Source organism: Tigriopus californicus, chromosome 1, assembly GCF_007210705.1.
Source record: "Tigriopus californicus strain San Diego chromosome 1, Tcal_SD_v2.1, whole genome shotgun sequence".
Taxonomy (NCBI): Eukaryota; Metazoa; Arthropoda; class Copepoda; order Harpacticoida; family Harpacticidae; genus Tigriopus; species Tigriopus californicus.
Window position 1 is genome coordinate 411,451 of NC_081440.1, and position 21,050 is coordinate 432,500.

Sequence of the window (21,050 nt, forward strand, 5' to 3'; positions counted from 1 at the left end):
TGTGCTTAATTTGCAAATAAACCTATAATGTTTTTGAGCGTCTCTAATGATCCAATTGTGACACTCGAAAAAAGACAAACTCAAAGCAACAAGCACGTGGTATCAAATCAAGTGTGGGTAATTACGGCTTCGCCTCGGAAAGTTAAAAGTATTTTTTTCCAAACAGACACTATGCAACGATTCGATGACTGCCCAGTGCACGCCCATAAATCATATTCCAGAAAGCTCCTGGCTCTCATTTTCTTGCTATTTCGCGTGTCAGTACTGCTGTTTCCTTCCTTACTTTCTTCAGAGGCTGCTTTTCGGGGACACGCCAGAACAGAGAATGAGGGTTAAGCGATGAGATGCCTGGTTCTCTGGTTGCCCACGTTCCATCTGGAACAAGGAGGAGATGCCGAATACTGACTGGGAATTGAGGCAGAGACTGTCCCCGCAATCTATTCTGGGTTTTTAGTAACTCAGCTGCTTTTCGGAGAGGCCACCCAACCAATGGCTCAAGACAAGACAAGGAAGGCTGGAGGCAACAACGAGCTACTTTCATGTAGTGTCATGGCCTCATCAGGAGGCCATGATGCTATTATGCATCGGGCCCATTTGAAATGTGATTAGATTGCCGGTCACTGTTGTTCGTGCATTTGATGTCGTGGCGTGTGTGTTCTTTTGGATTTTGATGTCACACAGAAGTTGCAATTAACATGCGGGTCCTCACGAAGCGATCCTCGCGCCTGAGGGCTAATAAACCGCCAGAGGACAGCGAAGCCCGCCCTTTTAAACCATCTGAAATTTCCACCTTAACTTCAACCTCTGAATCCAAGGCCAAGGACGCCGAAGATTCAGAGGAGTCTGAAGAGCCTGGAAATCGGAGGCTCTCGAACCGGAAACGCACCAAAACCAACCATTTCAAACCCGACGAGTTGTCTAGCAAGAAAAAGGGCCTCAATACTAAGCCACCTTTGAACGAGCCTGACCCAATTGAAGCTCTGCCCAAACCCACCACGCCACAATTATTGGTATCGCTGACTGTATTTAACAAGATTCAAGGCCTGAGGCGTCAATTGGGATTGGAAACCGAACTGGAGGTGGTGGAGGTGCTCCTGGAACGATCTCTCCAGTTGGAAAAGCTCCAGAAGCGGTGGGACGAAGAGGAACAGTCCAGGTAGGCTTACTTTCCAATGGGAACGAACGAACGGTCTTGGGAAGCCGCCCGACGCCCGATTAAGCCACGTGCTTAACTGGCAACGAGCCAAAACTAGTTGGCACAGGAGGATTGGCGGGCGGCTTGATTACTTCGAGAGTTCAACCCCCTCATATTTTTTTCGACTGCTTGGAGATTAATTTTTGTAACATATTACGGATACTACTAGATTGGTGACGCCTTAATTTAAACTAATTTGTTGCTTCTACTGTCAGAAGTTTTTTTTTAATAAATAGTATTACATCAAAATTCGGATCTCACATGAGCTCATGGCAAGGGATGTTTTACGAAAGTAAAGTGTGTAGTATTTGAGGATGCTCCATCTAGGATCCGTATCATATTCATGGGACCAATTGGCAGATGACATTCTCAGAATATAATATCACTACAGAATGCCTATAATCAATTAGTATTATCATCTTGCTTAGTAGGGCTACCCTCCACTAATCCAAGCCATGCTTTGCCATCCTGCTTTCATTCTTCTCCTTTGGATGGGGGCGTTAGCAACTATCATATGAACTGAAAGTATTACATTCGCCATCCCTCCCTCGAGACATTGAACTCAAGTCAGGTATTGGATCAATCGTAGTCTCTCCCATTTTGATGGAGTCACAGAATTGACCAATCTTATCACGGCCGTGATTCTCTTCCTATGTCATTCAGTTTGACTTGCTAAATGATATTACATGTACATATTCAGACTCCGCCGAGCGCTTATCATCGTGTGAACCCGATTTTCATGCCTTAATTCATGCGAGAAATCCTCCTCTTTGAACTTGGTCTGCCCATCTCCTCCCATTTTCATGCCGAAAAGAAATTGCTCAAACATTGGTTGGCCGGAGTGGCCCTTTGTAAGTGACTACAGTGCTGCCTGCCGGCGGACTCATTGCCCTGCCCATCCCGCCAAGTCGCCATGTTTTAAGGCGAGGCCAAATTCGCTTTCACCGCTGTGCTGGACTGGCTTAGATAGGCAGATATACAGGCACGGGTCTGATGGAGAGAGTCTGCTTGGCCAAAGGGCGATCGATGAACGGAGCACAAGAAGAGGAAGCAAGGAAGGAAGCCAACAACTCACTCATCTTTGGGGACGTGTGGGAAACGAGACGAAATACCAGGTACGTGAGGCTCAAAACGATCATTGTAAGGTCTCAATATGATTGCCCGGGTGCCGTGATACAGGGCGTGTCCCTGTCAATCGAGAAATGGATCGGATTGGTGGGACTGCGGGTGTAGAGGAGTTGCTTCATTTCAACATTTCAAGGTGTGGTCTCGTACATGTCTGTACATCTAGTACATATTTGGTTAATTGGCCGATGGGACATTTTTTGAGAATACGGGACTTCACGGGGGAAGTTTCTTGACATATGAAACGACAATTAATAGCACGTTTTGGCCCAGGTTTACAATGAAATTGTTTAGCAAAGTCGGCTGTGTGACCTCGATTCTTCATGACAATGTAGTCATCGTCCTTGAGGTCGTAGGTTCCACTCCCGTAGCGTCGTGAAAGCTTAAAGAAATTCAAGCTCTTATTTTAGGGCCTTATTGTCAATTTTTAGTATCAATTATTTGGTTGGATTGGCCATTTGCACTACCATGCATGGGTTGGATTTTTGATAATTGTCGAGAGTCGAGTGCAAAAGCTCAATCGATGATAAAAGAATTAAGCCAATCCGTTGCGTTCAGTAAGAGTAAACAATTATATGTAGTGAAGGTGATAACGGATGAGGAAGCATTTGCCTTGACACAAGAAGATCCATTCAATCGATTGATAACGACATGTGCATACATTTTGAGGGACTCCTTCATTTATTGCCATTTGACTAATCTTGAATCTTTGACCTTCTTTTTCGGCAGAATCTCTTTGACTTGAGGTGCTTCCCCCCAGTATTCGGTTGAGTAATTGCCCTTGACGAGGCTGTGGACGTCATCCTCTCTTCATCATGGAACAGCCTGTTCCAGTGAAGGAGGTGAAAATCCTCGAAACCGCTGAAGACATCCAAGATCGCCGTGAACAAGTTCTTCGACGATATTTAGAATTCAAGGAGAACGCCCGTCTCAAGCGCGATCGTTTAGAAGATTCTCGTCGGTTTCAGTACTTCCGTCGAGATGCCGATGAATTGGAGTCCTGGATTTACGAGAAGCTCCAGGTGGCCTCGGACGAGAGCTACAAAGATCCCACCAACCTCCAGGCCAAGATTCAGAAACATCAAGCATTCGAGGCTGAAGTAGCCGCTCATTCCAACGCCATTGTAGTCTTGGATAACACCGGTATGGAGATGATCCACCAAGACCATTTCCAGAGAGATGCCATCAAGGAGAGGCTGGATGAGCTCCACCGCCTTTGGGAGCTGCTGTTGAGTAAACTAGCCGAAAAAGGACTTCGTCTTCAGCAAGTCCTAGTCTTGGTTCAATTTCTTCGTCAAAGCGATGAAGTGATGTTCTGGATCCGCGATAAAGAGGCTTTTGTGACCTCGGCTGAATCAGGTCATGACTTGGAACATGTTGAGGTATTGCAGAGGAAGTTCGATGAATTCCAGAAGGATATGGCCAGCCAGGAGTACCGGGTGGGCGAGGTTTGCGAAACGGCAGACCGATTGATTGCTGAGCAACACCCAGAAGATGAACAGATCTCCAACAAGAAAGCAGAATTATTAGAGGCATGGGAGCGCTTGAAGAAGCTCTCGGCAGCCCGTCAAGAGAAGCTTTTCGGATCGCAAGAAATTCAGAAGTTCAACCGCGATGCCGACGAAACCATCAGCTGGATCAACGAGAAGGACCTGCTCCTCTCCACTGACGATTATGGTAAGGACTTGGCCTCTGTTCAGACCCTCCAGAGGAAGCACGATGGCTTGGAGCGGGACCTGGCAGCTCTGAGTGATAAGGTAGGCACTTTGGGCAAGGAAGCTGATCAACTCTGTCAGCTCCACCCAGAAAACGCGGATGAGATCAACGCCAAGAAGAACGAAATCATCAGCACGTGGGAAGCGCTGTGTGCCAAGGCCACCGAGCGAAAGCAACGTTTGGAAGAGTCCTACCTCTTGCACCGATTTCTCGCCGACTTCAGAGACTTGACGTCATGGATCAACGACATGAAGGCCGTCATCACTGCCGATGAATTGGCCAAGGACGTCAACGGGGCTGAGGCTCTTTTGGAGAGACACGCGGAACACAAGTCCGAGATTGACGCCCGTGAAGACTCTTTCCGCGCCACTGCTGAAGCTGGACAGATCCTTTTGGATAGCAACCACTATGCCTCCGATGAGGTCAAGGAGAAGCTGGTTGTTCTGGCTGATGAAAAGACCCTCCTCTTGCAATTGTGGGAAGAACGACGAATTCTCTACGAGCAGTGTATGGATCTGCAGCTCTTCTACCGCGACACCGAGCAAGCTGATACTTGGATGGCCAAGCAAGAGTCCTTCTTGTCCAACCAGGATCTTGGGGATTCGTTGGACTCTGTCGAAGCCATGATGAAGAAGCACGAAGATTTTGAAAAGTCGCTGGCCGCTCAGGAGGAGAAGATCAAGGCTCTAGACGAGTTTGCTACGAAGCTGATTGAAGGACAACATTATGCCGCTGATGATGTGGCTGAAAAGCGAGCCTTGCTTCTCCAACGCCGTTCTGAATTGAAGGAGAAATCCGCCCAGAGGAAGTTAGCCTTAGAGGATGCCTACAATTTCCATCAATTCGATCGGGATTGTGATGAAACCAAAGGATGGTTGAACGAGAAACTCAAGATCGCCAATGACAAGAACTACCTTGACCCAACCAATATCACAGGCAAGGTTCAGAAGCATCAAAACTTTGAAATCGAACTTAACTCCAACAAGAACCGAGTGCATGATGTCATTAAGACCGGAAACAACCTCATCGAAGACGAGCACACCAAGTCCGATGAAATACGGTACAAGGTGGATGAGATTGGAGGCTTGTGGGATGATCTCTTAAGCGCGAGCGAGAAGAAAACATTGAAGTTGCAAGAAGCATCGCAAGGCCAGCACTTTAACCGCGGAGTAGAAGATTTGGAACTCTGGCTGAGCGAGATTGAAGGGCAACTCATTTCTGAAGATTATGGCAAGGATCTCACGTCGGTCCAGAACCTGTTGAAGAAACATGCTTTGATGGAGACTGACATTGGGTCTCACCAGGATCGTGTGGATGGTGTGCGTATTTCTGCCGATCAGTTCTTACAAACTGGACACTTTGATGCCGACAGTATCAAAGAGAAGCAAAGCCATCTGATGTCCCGTTATGATTCCCTCCTGAAGCCATTGAAGGACCGCAAACAGAGACTGCAAGAGTCTCTGGCCGTACAGCAACTCTTTCGAGATGTTGAGGATGAAGAAGCCTGGATTCGCGAGAAGGAGCCCATTGTGGCCTCCACTAATCGCGGCAAGGACCTCATCGGTGTACAGAATCTTATCAAGAAACACCAAGCCATGACTGTTGAGATCAACAACCATGAACCGAGGATCGATAGCGTCTCTCAAACTGCGCAGCACATGGTTCAAGAGGGACACTTTGCCTCTGACGAGATCAAGAGTCGCTTGGGATTGCTCCACGATCATTGGAACCAATTGAAAGAGAAGGCAGCTCAACGCAAACAAGACCTGGATGACTCGATTCAAGCTCACCAATACTTCACTGATGCTAATGAAGCCGAGAGCTGGATGAGAGAAAAAGAGTCCATTGCCGGCAACGCCGATTACGGTAAGGACGAGGATTCAGCGGAAGCCCTGCTCAAGAGGCACGAAGCTTTCATGAGCGACTTGGCAGCCTTTGGCAACACCATCAAAGATCTTCAAGATCAGGCAGCTAATTGTAGGCAGCAAGAGACGCCAATTGTGGATATCACTGGTAAAGAATGTGTCATGGCGCTCTATGACTACACCGAAAAATCTCCCCGTGAGGTCTCCATGAAGAAAGGTGACGTGCTCACCCTCTTGAACTCGAATAATAAGGATTGGTGGAAGGTCGAAGTCAATGATCGCCAAGGCTTCGTCCCAGCCGCTTACGTCAAGAAGATTGACCCCGGTTTGACGGCGTCCCAACAACAACTGGTGGATTCAAGCTCCGTGGCTGCTCGACAAGTTCAAATCGAGAAGCAGTACAACTCTCTGCTGGTCTTGGGTGAAGAGAGGGCTAATAAGCTGGGCGAATCTTGCAAGGCTTACCATTTGGTGCGGGAGGCGGCTGATTTGGGCAACTGGATCAAGCAGAAGGAGCAGCACGCTCAGGTCCAAGATGTGGGAGAGGACTTGGAGCAAGTGGAGGTTATGCAGAAGAAATTCGACGATTTCCAGACCGATCTCAAGGCCAACGAAGTGCGATTAGCAGAGATGAACGAGATTGCCATGCAACTGGTCACGCTCGGGCAAACCGATGCAGCCGTGAAGATTCAAGCTCAGATCGAGGACTTGAACAAAAAATGGACCGATCTCCAATCTGTCACCCACGAGAAGGTAGTAGCTTTTGAGAGAGCCCATGAGGTCCAAAGATTCCACCGTGACGTCGATGAGACCAAGGAATGGATTGCGGAGAAAGACGAGGCCTTGGGCATCGACGATCTTGGCAAAGATTTGCGAAGCGTCCAAGCCTTGCAAAGAAAACACGAGGGTCTGGAGCGAGATTTGGCTGCCTTGAGCGACAAGATTAGACGATTGGATGACACAGCTGCCAAGTTGACCCACAACCATCCTGAGTCGACTGAAGTGATCCGAGAAAAACAAGAGGAGATTCATGAAGAATGGAAGACCTTGAACTCAAAGGCCATGACCAGAAAGGAGAAGCTCCTTGACTCCTACGACTTGCAACGGTTCCTCTCTGACTACCGTGATCTTATGTCGTGGATCAGTAGCATGAAAGGGCTCATTGCTAGCGATGAGCTGGCCACCGATGTCACTGGAGCTGAAGCTCTGTTGGAACGTCACCAAGAGCATCGAACAGAGATTGATGCCAGAGCGGGTACGTTCCAAGCTTTCGAGCTCTTTGGTAAGCAACTGCTCCAAGCCAATCATTACGCATCAGATGAAGTTCAGGATAAATTGGGGTCAATGAGTGATGCCCGAGAGGATCTCGAGAGAGCCTGGATTGCACGGCGAATGCAATTGGACCAATGCCTTGAACTGCAACTGTTCTATCGCGATTGCGAGCAAGCTGAGAACTGGATGACGTCGCGTGAGGCCTTCCTGGCCTCCGATGAAGACCAGAGCGATGGGGCCGACAACGTGGAAGCCATGATTAAGAAGCACGAGGACTTTGATAAAGCCATTAGTAACCAAGAAGAGAAGATTGAGGCTCTCTCCACCTACGCTGACCAACTCACGGGATCTGAGCACTATGCGGCACCAGATATCAGTGACAAGAAGACCGAGGTCCTCGAGCGCTGGGAAGAGCTCAAGAAGGCTCTGATCGAAAAACGGTCTCTGTTGGGCGAGTCTCAAACCTTGCAACAGTTCTCTCGTGACGCTGACGAGATCGAGAATTGGATGTTGGAGAAGATGCAGTTGGCCGAGGAGGAGAACTACAAAGACCCGGCCAATATTCAATCCAAGAACCAAAAACATCAAGCATTTGAAGCTGAGTTGCGCGCCAATTCGGACCGAATTCAGTCGGTGTTGTCTATGGGACAGAACTTGATTGAGAAGAAAAAATGCGCTGGATCCGAGGAAGCCGTCATCAACCGCCTTCAATCCATTAAGGAGCAATGGGAGATTTTGACTCAAAAAACGTCAGAGAAGTCCATGAAACTAAAGGAGGCCAACCGGCAAAGAACCTTCATTGCTGCCGTCAAGGACTTGGATTTCTGGTTGGGCGAAGTGGAGTCTCTCCTCAACACGGACGAGTCTGGCAAGGATTTGGCTTCTGTGCAAAATCTAATGAAGAAACATCAACTCGTGGAAGCCGACATCATGGCTCACGAGGACAGGATCAACGACATGAATGAACAAGCCGACTCTTTGATCAAGAGCAAGCAATTTGACGATCAAGACATTGATTCCAAGCGACACAACATCAACGACCGTTACAAGAATATCCAAAATCTGGCAAGTCAACGTCAAGCCATGCTGAATGAGGCCAACACTTTGCACCAGTTCTTCCGGGACATTGCCGATGAGGAGTCCTGGATCAAGGAGAAGAAGCTTTTGGTTGGCTCCGACGACTATGGGCGAGATTTGACCGGAGTTCAAAACTTGAAGAAGAAGCACAAGCGAATGGAATCCGAATTGGCCAGTCATGAACCTGCCATTCGTTCCGTTCAGGATGCTGGTCAAACCTTGATCGATGTGTCGCAAAGAGGTGGAGATGAGATCAAAGAGCGACTTCGACAATTGGACGAAGTTTGGATGGAACTGAAGGAGATGGCGAGTAGTCGGGAGAGGAAGCTGAATGAGTCGGTCACGTACCAACAATTTTTGGCCAAGATTGAAGAAGAAGAGGCTTGGATCTCGGAGAAGCAGCAATTGCTCACCGTTCCCGACCTGGGACAGAACATGGCTGCCGTCCAAGGATTGATGAAGAAGCATGATGCATTTGAGACCGACCTGTCCCTTCATCACAACCGTGCTGAAGAGATCTGCAGTGCTGGCCAGGAGTTGATTGCGGCCAGTAATCACCACTCTGACAATATCCATCAACGGTGTGACCAACTCCGGAGCAAGATGGCCAACCTTGGCGATCTGGCTCAGTTGAGGAAGCAGAACCTTCACGACAATTCGGCTTACTTGCAATTCATGTGGAAAGCTGATGTGGTGGAATCTTGGATTGCAGACAAGGAGTCCTACATCAAATCCGACGAGTTTGGTCGAGATTTGTCCTCGGTTCAGACTCTGTTGACCAAGCAAGAGACTTTCGATATTGGGTTGGAAGCATTTGAAAATGAAGGCATCCAAAACATCACTGGACTCAAGGATCAGTTGGTCTCGGCTGGACATACCAAATCCAAAGAGATCAATCATAAATACGACGAGGTGATTGGGCGATGGCAGAAGCTATTGGGTGACTCGAATAACCGAAAGCAGAGACTGCTCCAAGTTCAAGAGCAATTCCGTCAAATTGAAGAGCTTTACCTGACCTTTGCCAAGAAAGCGTCGGCCTTCAACTCCTGGTTTGAGAACGCCGAAGAAGACATGACCGATCCCGTGCGTTGCAATTCCATTGAGGAGATCAACTCCTTGAGAGAGGCCCACGCCCAGTTCCAGGCCTCTCTCTCCTCGGCCAATTCCGATTTTGAGGCTCTCGCCCAATTGGACAAAAAGATCAAGAGCTTCAACGTGGGACCCAACCCGTACACCTGGTTTACCATGGAGGCCTTGGAGGAGACGTGGCGCAATCTGAAGAAGATTATCAAGGAGAGGGATGCGGAGTTGGCCAAGGAGGCAGTTCGCCAAGAGGCCAATGACAAGTTGAGGAAGGAGTTTGCCAAGCATGCCAATGCTTTCCACTCCTGGCTGACGGACACTCGTTCTCAGATGATGGAGGGCTCAGGCTCACTTGAAGAGCAACTAGCTGCCATTGGTATCAAGGCTCATGAAGTGGCTCAACGTGGCTCTGATCTCAAGCAGATTGAAGAATTAGGCGCCACCTTGGAAGATCACCTCATCTTGGATAATCGGTACACCGAGCACTCAACCGTGGGTCTGGCCCAGCAATGGGATCAGCTCAACCAATTGGGCATGCGGATTAAGCACAATCTTGAGCAACAGATCCAGGCCCGCAACCAATCCGGAGTGTCTGAAGATGCCCTGAAGGAGTTCTCCATGATGTTCCGTCACTTTGACAAGGATAAGACGGGCAAGCTGAACCACACCGAGTTCAAGTCTTGTCTCCGGGCCCTCGGTTACGACTTGCCCATGGTCGATGAGGGTGAACCCGAGCCCGAGTTTGAAGACATCCTCAACCACGTGGACCCCAACCGAGATGGACAGGTCTCCCTGCAGGAGTACATGGCTTACATGATCTCCAAGGAGACGGAGAATGTTCAATCCTCGGGAGAAATCCTGGACGCCTTCCGAGCCATTACCACTCAAGAGCGGGATTATGTCACTAAGGAGGAGCTTTACCATAATTTGACCCGTGAAATGGCGGATTACTGCATGCGCAAGATGAAGCCATATCAAGATCCCAACACGGGCAGAGAGGTGAACGATGCCTTTGACTATATGGACTTCACTCAAAGACTCTTCCAACAGTCCTAGAGAAACTCTTATTGGCCCTCTTGGGGCATTGATTTATCTGTGTATAAGTTTAGCCGTAAGTGGTGGGAAATTCTCTCACAAATATACGTTCATTAATGATTGGTATTATATTGATCATTATTCGCCCCCCCCCCTACACTCTCCTTTCATTTCTTGCAAGCCTTGCATTAAATCCACATACCTTATTTGATTAATTATGAACAAATTCTTCCGTGATTTCTAGTGTTAAGGAATAAATAAGCATCAACCCGATAACCATCGTGATTTTACTTGGTCTTTCAAAATTTTACTCGATTTGTTTGCTCAAGCGTAGTTCTGGCATCCTCCGGATTGACTTTGTTCCAATACCCATTCTCTTCTTTCACCAATTTTGAGGAATACCGTCGGGTTATGTGCAGGACAACAGCCCAAGCTCCGACTGGCCACGCCCACTTGAATGGCCCTAATTTGTAGGGCTTCTCCACTGATTTTGGTCCACTGCCAAGCTGGGCCGCCTCCAATGAAATCCTGGCATGTGGCAAAGCCTCCCAAGAATGGCCTAAGGCAGGTTATGAAAGTATATCTAGATGAGGAAAGAGCGGCGACTCCAATCCAATCAATTCGCACTTACAGATAATCCTTTTCTGAGACGGTGAGCTCTTCCAATCCTTGATTTGGAATCCAACGATATCGCTTTACTTCGGGTAGAATTAGATCCCCGGCACAGAACTCGGATTTGTCTTTGAAATCTCCTAATCTTTGACAATATGCTATATCCTGAATCTCCAGAAGCACATCCTGGAGGCGACAAAATAAACTCGCACAATGTTTCCATTCATGAAAAGCGAAGCAACCATCCATGCTAACTTGTAGCCTTACCCGAGGATTGCGATCATCTTTGGACTCAAAACCAAGAGTCTCGTCGCAGTTCTCGGAGCAAAATCCCCAATCATTTCCCTGGGAATAATCGAGAGTTGAATCCGCATGTTTCACTCGACACCAACCCAATTGGGATCGAGCTGATTGTTGAGGAAAACAAACTTGATCCACTGCTCCGCTTTGTTCCACAATGAACGTGGTCCGTGGACTTGAGTCCGGATCCCAAGTGTAATCTGCTTTCAGTTCGTTCCAAAACCGGGAACAAAACGCATCTTGTTCACTGGGAGGAGTGGTTCCTTGACACTGGCTGGCACAATGGTGGAATCGCTATAAAGATACCAAAATCAATGCCCTCCAGCTCGTCCTCCACCGCCATGCCCTATCCTCACAAAAATGGATTTGTTTTTACTTTGGGAAGTCGACCGTCGGTGGTGCAAATTTGGTTCGATAATAACTCAGGCACTGGAGCGAAGGGTTCATCCATGGAGATTCGAGAGGGATTCAGTCGGGCAACTTCCAGGAGCGAGCCGTCCAAACAAATGGGCATCAAGTTGTCGTTGAAGGTCACGTAAGGGTCAACCCGGAGGAGGGCTACATCGTCCTTGACCAGTCCAAAGGTCAGCATGCCCTTTGGAATGACGACTCTGGTTCCAGTGTACCTTATTAATAAGTGTGAACAAGGTCTTTTATAAGTCGGCAAATATTTCATGTCATGTGTTCTTCACGCATTCTCCGCGTAGTGGATTAATGAACGGAAATGTACAAATGTCATCCTCAATGAAGTCACCCAAATTTGTCTGACGACTAAATTCACATTATACCACGTGGTTTGGCATACCTTTCTCTGGGTTTTCCGTTCTCAGCTCTTCCGAGAAACACATCGAATTGTTGCAGAGAGGTGGGATAAATGTCAATGACAGATTTCTCGGGATCACGACAAAGAGCGGATAAAATCCGGTTCGATTGCCCACAGAGACAGTTCACCGAAGACAGCACAAAGTGATGATTGATCAATGATCCCTCACATCGCCGGACCTCTTGATTCTAAAACAAGCGGTACGAAGGCAAAAAAAAATGATTGCTTTGGGAACGGGTCTTTCAAAACAGATCCTCATTCCCGCTCACTCACCCATGCCTTCGAAACGATCACGGCGGTCCAAGGTTTCTGAGTTCTTGCGGCGATTGAAGTGAATTCTGTCTGCGACTCATGCCGATGATTAAGTAAGGAATGAGGTCTTAAAACGTCCACACCACAAAGGCATTTTTCTACACATAAAAATTAATCTGAAGTCGCCAAAACTGGTGAGTCTACTGACTATTGGAACCCGATCTCACCTTGGTCAAATTGGGTGATACCTAGATTGCGTACATCATGAAAAATTGAGAAACTCGGATCTTGCGGATCTTGTGGACCGTTAGCTTGAGATAAAGTTCGATTCCATGGAGAGTTCGTCATTTGTGGTTCAGAGTCTTGGCCGATTTGGAGAGTTGGTTTGAACGTGGTGATGGAGACGTTGGGAAGAGGAGCGTACACCGCCAATGAAGGCGTGTTCAAAAAGCGATCTTGGAGTAAGCCTGGGGTTTCAACTTTGGAAGAAGGGTCAATGATCTGTCCTTGGTCATTCACGGAATCTTTAGATTGCGGATCCAAACCCAACATGACATCCAGAACATCATCTTCCGTGATTTTTGTCCAACCATTGTTAGCGTCTTGGGCGGGTTTTCTGGCATCTTGAAGAAGTTGCAAAAGTCTGTCCACTTGGATCCGTTCATTTTGAATTGGAACGGCGTGGATCTGTTCCACCCCGAAACATACCAGCACCACGAGCAAATTGAGGGCCAAAAGCGGGTTCCGGGCTTGGGTTAGAGATTCCATGAGGTTTCGTGGACAAAGTCATATCTCATGTGCTCAGCGATCACTGATATATTTATGACATCATATTTCAAAAGAATGGAGAGCCAATTGCCGTGTCGGATATCGACCAATGTGAGTGAGATATGATTGTTAATCGCTTTTTTACATTGTCTTTTACAGGAAAGCAAAGGAGAGTGGGGAGACTCGAGAGATCGATCACAAAGAGTCCAAGAAAGAGGAAGTGGAATCTGTCGGCGGGTAAGTGTCTGCGTGTTCAAGTGTGTCTCAACAATTAAGTGCACATGTTTGCATGATATTCGAACCGACTAGTCATTTAATGAGCCATCAATGATTTGATAGAGATCACAACTTGAGCTTCCTGTTTATGCAATTAGAGAATAAGGTTTGAAAAGGCTAACCAAGATGTGCGTGTAAGCCAACCCATTTCGTTCGGAAGAAAGTCAAATCTTATATGATTAGGCTTATTTGTTTGAACATCTGAAGTCATTTTCGCCAAAATGAAGTACATCCCTCCGGTTATTTGTCAATGTGGGCTTTGTTTCCTAGTTTGACTATTACTCAGCAGATGGGAACTTATCATTTCTGAAGACCAGATAAAGAACTTAGTCATTCACGCTGGGCTCTATCTCGTCTGGGTGAAAAAAAAAAATAAGAAAACAAGCATTTCCGAATAATCAAAGTTACGTGAAATTTGCAATTTGAGGCCAAAAATTGAAAAGGTTTTTGCTTTGCGTTGATAGACTTTTATTTTCATTCATGTTCCCTTTCTTTCTTTGTGAAGCCCGACGCAAGATACTCAACCTGTGGGCAAGCAGAGGAGAAGGCGAGGACGAAAGTCTATCCCCACCAAAGTTCGCATTAGTCACTCCATTCCCGATAAGGCCTCTACACCAAAGCTCCCCCAGCCAGCCGACACTACTGGTGATGCCAAATCCGTTGGTAACCATCCTTCTTCGCCCCAAATTACGACGGCCACATCAAAAGTGGCAGCCTCGGCGCCCAAAAGTGGGAAAAGGCCGCCAATTAAGCCTCGCTCCAAATCCAGGGAAGTACAAATCAGCAGGAAACGGAAATCATCCTGGGAGACACCTGGCTCTCCATCAAAAAATACCGTCGTCGAGGATCAAGATCCAGTCGGGGAAACCCAATCCGATCATGACGAGGATCCCCTCAAAACAGACTCAACCGAGGAGCAAACATGGGTGAAGACAATCAAACGGAAGAAAAATGGGTGCGTGCATGCGTGCTTGGGTGATCCTGTGTCAAAGTCGGCGTCACAAAGATCAAAGCAATGCGCTTGATGCGCATTGCTGGAGACTGGCATGCTAAAATTCTATCTCTTCCTCAAAAGGTCCTTTGATTGCCGAAAAACGCCGAGTGGCGGCATTGCCAGCGAACTGCAGTCCAATGTTGAGCCAATCTCCACCAGTCCTGTCAGTGATCAACTCCAAATAGACGAATCATCCAATGGAGCGGCCCTAGAACAGACATGCCATATCTGCGATGGCCTCCACGAGGGCACCTGTCCAATGTTGGACCCCACGGAGGTCGTTTCCGATTCCGTTATTGATTTCTCCACCTCGGGTGGAAAAACTAGTCAGAGTGACGAGTATGTGACCAAATGGCGCGGCTTGATAAGCCGTATCAGGACAAATGATACTGAATGAGGCATGGTCATTTTTTTGCCTTTCTAGGAATGATAAGAGTCCCATTCATTTGAATCATGTAGATCTGTCAAAATCTTTCGCACGATTGAGTCTGCCATTGGCCTTGGAGCTTAAAGACACTGAGCCCAATCATGGCTTGGGCGTCCGTGTGAAGTGCGAGGAGGGAATCAAGGCCCGGACTCAATTCGGGCCTCTCCAAGGAGAGGCCATTCTTGAGCGCGAAATCCCCGAGGATTTCCTCATGAAGGATCTGTGGCAGGTGAGGAGTATGATTGACACAATATGAGGTCATTACGCCAACCATAAAGTAAAACCTCCTACCCGATTCCAGATCAATACAGAGGACAATCGACACATCTATCTGAGCACGGTTAACCCTGAAAAGTCGAACTGGATCCGATACCTGAGACCCGCTCCCAGCCGTCAGCATCGCAATCTGAGCACGGTCACACGTGACAACCAGTTGTTTTTCATCACTCTGACCGTGATCCAACCAGGAGAAGAGTTGCTTTATTGGACTGGGGAACAAGATCTGAGTTGGACCAAGAAACGGGCGGAAAAAACAAGTACGTTTGACTAAGCAAAATCAGCTGAGTTCTTGAGTCACTTCATTTGTCCCAAAATTTCGTGGACTTGGTACCATTCAAGTTTTTCTATCCCCATTTTGAAGTCTCCGCACCTTCCGGAACGTTTTCTTTTAGAAAAATAAAGCTGTTTGTAGTCCACATACGAAACTTTCCGCTTGACTAGTTCAGGCTCAAGTTGACATTGTATACAATTGAAATTCTAGTTGTGACGCCAAATCTCGGATTCATTGACTTGCATTAAAAAGATTCAGGTTTGTTGGGAGGACGGAACTTATGATTTAAGCAGACCAAAAGAGGAGTTTGGATCATTCACGATGGGCTCTTCATACCTAGTGTGGATGGGAAACATGGCATAATACTTAGTGCAGTTTCATAAAATGAGATCCATCTCGGGTTCGATTCTCCTCCCCGACCTTCCTAAAGGAAAAATGTACTAAGGCACCGACAGAAGATGAACCACAGATTTCTAGACACTGGATGTCGGACGACCGACCACTCGATTATATACTCGCCAAATATATACAGTACAATCAACCGGTTTGCGATCAATTACTAAGAGTCCAGCCATCATAGTACTGTTTAGCCAACCAAATGGTCGGTCGTCCGACATTAAATGCCTAGAAATCTATGGATGAATCAATCTGCTAACCAACTTGACAGTGCTCTCTCAGAAAATAATGTAACGATCTAAGGATTGGCTTCAACGCAGTACCTTAAAAAAGCAATGAATCCTTCAACGACATACACATGTTCCTGCTGTTCTTCCCATGTTTTCTCAAAATTAAGTTTTGGCCTTTTGCTCCTTGGTAAAAGTTACACCTTAATCTCGGACTTGGACATACCAGAATTCATCCAATATGCATTAATCAAGGATTTCCCAGTCTTAAAACGTTTGATGAACCACGGTTGCATCCTCGCCAAAAAGGATCACGCTCAATCAAGATCCTGCTTAGCTGTCTGTCGCTGTTCCCCTTTAAGATTCATCTGATTCGATTACTGAACATTTCATCCTAACAACTTTGCCCTTGATGAATTCAACAATTATTCTACGTTTCAGATTGCGGTGGCTGTAACATCAAGTTCTCGCATCCACTGTACTATCGTCTTCATTGTTCCGTGTTCCATGACCCCCAATACTCGCTCACTATTCGGAAATACCATTGCAAGGTCTGCGGACTGACTGTTTTGGGCAAAGAAAATATCATCAAGCATGCCACCGAGAAACATGATGGAAAGGGCGCCTACCAATGCCAATTCTGTCAAAAGGTTGGAACACTGCAAACCACACGTTAAAGGATGTTGAACATTCATTCATTGCTTTCTTCTGTTCGTCTTCAGCATTTTTTGCGACTCAACTACCTGGACATGCATCGCAACTACGGCTGTTCATCCAATCCCAGCCGCACTCGACCTTTATGCAAAATCTGCGGCAAGAAATTTTGCCAGCCACAAAAACTCAAGATTCATCTTCGACGCATGCACAATGGAGGTATGCCATTTTAGACAATACGTACGAGTACATTAGTACGTACACCAAGTAGAACGATACATACACATAAACAGCATGTACAGTACATATGGAGCAATCTGTTACACGGGAACGAATGTACTTTATGCTCAGCCTAATAACGCAATCCCGAATGACGGCTGAAAATATGGCACCGAAGTTGGTCAAGTGCGTCTTTGGTTGGTGTGTTGGATCTGTCTCGAGTTGTAGCACCCAACATTGTACACATCCTTTCATGCCAAAACCTGGCCGCCCATAGGTCTGACGATGCCTTCATGAATGAATGGAACCTTCTTTGGTTGGCGAGCGAGCAGGCCTGCAAATTGCCTACACAAGGGCTAGCTGGATCTTTTATCCATTCAAGCCAAGAGACTCGCTCGCAAGAGACTTTGGGGGGACTTTCCTTTCGTTCATCTTTCCTGCTCTCCCTCGTTCACTCCGTTTCACCCAATCCAAGGATGAGAATGCATCGTTGAAGAGCAGAGAGAAGAAGCTGGAACGACAAGAACGGGTCTGTTTTTGTTGGTACAAGTATTCTGAACATGTTATTTGTACTGTAGAGTATTTGTTTTGGTAGCCAAGATGCCACTTCCATCCAAGAATGATTCAAGGGCTTCATCCCGCACTACCTGAGTGGGTCGTTCTCGCAAAGGCCGTTGTGAGACATCCCTGTTTTCCTCTCGACCCTCCTCTCAACATGGCGACTAATTCGATTCAAGTACATAGAAATTGTTTGAAGCTACGTTCTCCTCGAGAAGAATGAAGGTTTCCCCCGCCCAGAAAGAGCTTTGGGATTCAAGTAGACCTGTATAAAAAAAACTACTTGTGGGTGTGAAAGAGTGAGGGGATTGTTGTGGCATTTTCCCCCTCACGGCCCCGCTGCATTGCTTCGCTGAACCAAGCCATGGCATTGCGAACGTTCAGTAGACAGGCTGGCTCGTTGAAGCCCTTAAAGCCAATGCTCAATCTCACGAACGTCACGTCCTCTTTACCCAGAGTAAAAGAAAAGGGGTTCGTGGAATGTTCCTCCATCATGCCACTGATTTACAAATTCTCCTGCGGCTTTCGAGGATCTTGTCAAGATCTCATCGGATGTTCCAATGAATGGCTCGAAAGCCGTCTCGACTGGCATCCATGGGAAAAATGAATGCGTTACCTTGTATGGGTCGTAGAAACTTACATCATTTGGAAGAAGGTTTTATTGTTGAGCGATGGACGCCAGATCTGTGTCATCTCAGAATTTCGAGCCAAGGATCTGAAGTGGAGTAATTCACAAGCCCTAACCATGCCATTGATGGTGTTATGTCTCGACCAAATATCGCTCATTTCTAGGGAAAAATGTGTCTCTGGTACTGTCAAATGGGCTTTATATTCCTTATTGTTATTTTGTCATTTTGATCATACGTACGTGTGTGTATGTATGCACGTTACTACTCAAGGGAAGATTGCAGCAGAAGGCATTGGTGACCTAGTAGAACCAACCTGAACCAAAGGTGGCCTTTAAAGTTCTGAAAGGAAGGAAGAGCAAGAACCCTCCGCGCTCTCTACTGTGCTCCCTCTTTATCTTCGCCTTTCTTTCCTTCAACATTTTCTGCATTCATTCATTCATTCATTCATTCTGGTTTGCGGGCACCTTTCAGAGAAAGTTGAATTTTATTTTGAAACACGAAACATCCATTACTTGCTTCTTCGCCGCCCTTGCCACTTTGATAAGTAATTAAAAAAGCTACAACTTGTTGTTTTTCCTCAGGGAATCCTAATGCCCTGGCTGAATTTGAATGCACGCTTTGCCAACGGGTTTTGGCCTCTAACAATGCCCTTCAGCGCCATAAACGAGAGGTCCATGCCATGGAGACTACGCCATCAGCTTCGGTCTCGGTCTCGTCCTCGAATTCGTCGCTTTCCTCGTCCACTCAAGATGCTTCAGCCAGAGTGGCCTGCGAAAAATGCGGACGAACGTTCAAGAACAAATCCAACCTGAAGATTCACATGCTCACTCACTCGGGGGTCAAACCATTTGGGTTAGTAACAATTAAACATTTTTGTTTGGTATCCTGATTTATGCTGACGCCATCTTGGTCTTCATAGATGCAAAATCGAGGGTTGTAAGAATGGATTCACCACAAAGCAATGTCTCCAATTCCACTATAAACGAAGCCATGGTTTGAACGAGGAAGACATGCCCAAAATCGAACGAGAAGTCCCTTACACCATGACTGCCTACTCCGGGCTTCACGGAAATGTCATGAATCGGAGGGCGGATCCGCATAATAAAGACGGAAGGATCTTCAGGACCAAGATCAGACAAGAAAAAACACCCAGGTATGCATTTCATGTAAGAAAAACACGTCCACACACATCCATACCCAGAGAATGATGACGTCAAAGTCATTGATTGGATTGTGCTTGGCACTGACACTCCAACTAATGCCTGACTACTTCTTCTCTTAAAGGGTAGTGCAAATCAAATGCAATCGTACTTTCATGCATTTATGAACTTTGTGTATCCGTGAGGTCTAGATATAGAAAGCCCCCCGCCCCCTCTCTCCTATTAACTAGGCACAGTACGTCACGATTTCATTTCTTTTGCACAGGGATACATTGGAGCCGGATGTTTACAAATTCGAGGATGAAGAGGACCAACAACAACAACAACCTGCCCTCATGTCCGCCAGAATGGCTAATAAAAGTAGCTCTTTTTCCACCACCTCCTCGCGCGCATCAGTCTCCAGGCCATCCACCACAAGTCTTTTAGATGGGCCATCGACTCCCTTGGCCACTGAGAAATGCAGCCTTTTGGTGGTGGCGGCCCTGGCCGCAGCGGAACAGGATATGGGGGGAGGGGGGTCATCCGGGTCCGAGGCGCTGGATATGAGCAGCAACGATGGAGATGACGGTGGCCAAAGTTTGGTCCCGGCAAATATCGTAGAGGAAGACGGGGATGCCGATAAGGCGAGCCCCGTTGTGAGCCATGACCCGTTGGAAAACGCACACGATTCTTTGGATTACAGCGAGACTCTGGAGAGCAAGTCGTCCATTAACAAGGTGTTATCCCACTCTACTGAAAGTATGATCTCGTCTCCTCCCACGAATGATTCGGCTCCGTTACCCATGAAGGTCCATGAATCGTTTCATGTGCCCTCGACCAGTATCAGACGCGAGTTTCAGTTGCCCTCGATGTCTGCAGACTACGCTAAGAATCAAAACGACTTAAACATTAGTTCTTCTTATTTGCCACCCTATTCCGACGCCCCTCCTAGTTATAATCTATACCCAGGGATTGATGTTGCCCCCAGTCATCGCAGTGTTTCCACAAGTTCATCTCAGGGATCTCAGAATCCGCCAGCTTCTTCTGGATCAGGATATCCGTTGCGGTCATCCGTTGACTATCATTCTAGCGCAAATTTCCGATATCCCCCGCCAAGTCCCGGGGATTATTTGCATGAGCACAGCAACTCTGATCCACGGTCCACTTCAATGGACCTCAGTTTGAATCCACTGGATCCCATTCCTCGGAATCAGAGCTCTGCCATGCATTTGCCCCCTTTTCCTCATGACCCCTATTCTTCCCTATCTGGCCCCTTGCCGCCTTTTCCTGGTAAAGAAATCCACGAGAGCCGTTACTTATCCAATGAGCGAGAGATGGCCGCCTCCGCGTGCATGTACCCAAGTCACCAGAGCTACATGAATCATTATGGAAATCCCGCGAGCTACCCAACATCAAGTGCTCGGCTGCCTCCCATGTCTTCATATCAAAATCGATTCCCCCCGTCAGGAGCATCCTATCCCTACGGGTACTTTTGATTTGTTCCTTTGGTCCATTGTTTAGGCTAGCCCCTTCATGTGCTTTCGATGTCAGAACAATGAATGAAAAAAAGTTATACGTATATCTTCTAATGTCCCAAATGTGAGTTCTACTTGTGCCAAAACACTTCTTCTTGTTTGAGTCAAGTGTCTTCGTTGCACTTTGATACATCAACCAAAACAGTATTAACCAAAAATGCATAATTCTATTGATGATTATCATCAGTGTGTCCATGTCTCCGATTGTGGTGGAAAAAGTGGCAATAGAATTGGTTTGCAATTTCTGTGTACATACGTACAAATGTATTCAAAGGTAATTAGACTATTTATCATGTTTCTTGATGTTTCACATTCATAACCGT

General features: G+C 47.0%; 3 protein-coding genes across 3 annotated transcripts; 2 read left to right on the forward strand and 1 right to left on the reverse strand.

Moving 5' to 3' along the window:
• Positions 1 to 486: 486 nt before the first annotated feature.
• LOC131887839 (uncharacterized) lies at positions 487 to 21,024 on the forward strand. Its single transcript, XM_059236559.1, has 11 exons — positions 487 to 1,156; positions 13,283 to 13,360; positions 13,905 to 14,354; positions 14,475 to 14,732; positions 14,818 to 15,049; positions 15,122 to 15,356; positions 16,435 to 16,643; positions 16,716 to 16,866; positions 18,635 to 18,905; positions 18,973 to 19,206; positions 19,479 to 21,024. Exons 1-11 carry the CDS (start codon positions 696 to 698, stop codon positions 20,686 to 20,688), a joined length of 3,789 nt encoding a protein of 1,262 aa, XP_059092542.1. The 5' UTR covers positions 487 to 695; the 3' UTR covers positions 20,689 to 21,024.
• Positions 2,174 to 10,494, forward strand: LOC131887817 (spectrin alpha chain-like). The gene is made up of 2 exons (XM_059236536.1): positions 2,174 to 2,310; positions 3,050 to 10,494. The coding sequence occupies exon 2, from the start codon at positions 3,136 to 3,138 to the stop codon at positions 10,387 to 10,389; it is 7,254 nt and encodes a 2,417-aa protein (XP_059092519.1). The 5' UTR covers positions 2,174 to 2,310; positions 3,050 to 3,135; the 3' UTR covers positions 10,390 to 10,494.
• On the reverse strand, positions 10,642 to 13,317 carry LOC131887947 (uncharacterized). Its single transcript, XM_059236689.1, has 7 exons — positions 12,583 to 13,317; positions 12,377 to 12,513; positions 12,086 to 12,291; positions 11,657 to 11,906; positions 11,248 to 11,574; positions 11,000 to 11,166; positions 10,642 to 10,927 (listed from the first exon to the last, which is right to left on the reverse strand). The coding sequence occupies exons 1-7, from the start codon at positions 13,121 to 13,123 to the stop codon at positions 10,693 to 10,695; spliced, it is 1,863 nt and encodes a 620-aa protein (XP_059092672.1). The 5' UTR covers positions 13,124 to 13,317; the 3' UTR covers positions 10,642 to 10,692.
• Positions 21,025 to 21,050: the final 26 nt, after the last annotated feature.

Coding starts and splice junctions, on each gene's coding strand:
- LOC131887839 (XM_059236559.1), top strand. CDS start 696: ATGCGGGTCCTCACGAAGCGATCCTCGCGCCTGAGGGCTAATAAACCG. Junction 16,867..18,634: donor TCGACGCATGCACAATGGAG/GTATGCCATTTT, acceptor GTTTTTCCTCAG/GGAATCCTAATGCCCTGGCT. Junction 19,207..19,478: donor AGACAAGAAAAAACACCCAG/GTATGCATTTCA, acceptor TCTTTTGCACAG/GGATACATTGGAGCCGGATG.
- LOC131887817 (XM_059236536.1), top strand. CDS start 3,136: ATGGAACAGCCTGTTCCAGTGAAGGAGGTGAAAATCCTCGAAACCGCT.
- LOC131887947 (XM_059236689.1), bottom strand. CDS start 13,123: ATGGAATCTCTAACCCAAGCCCGGAACCCGCTTTTGGCCCTCAATTTG. Junction 12,514..12,582: donor TATCACCCAATTTGACCAAG/GTGAGATCGGGT, acceptor TTTTATGTGTAG/AAAAATGCCTTTGTGGTGTG. Junction 12,292..12,376: donor TGATCGTTTCGAAGGCATGG/GTGAGTGAGCGG, acceptor CGCTTGTTTTAG/AATCAAGAGGTCCGGCGATG.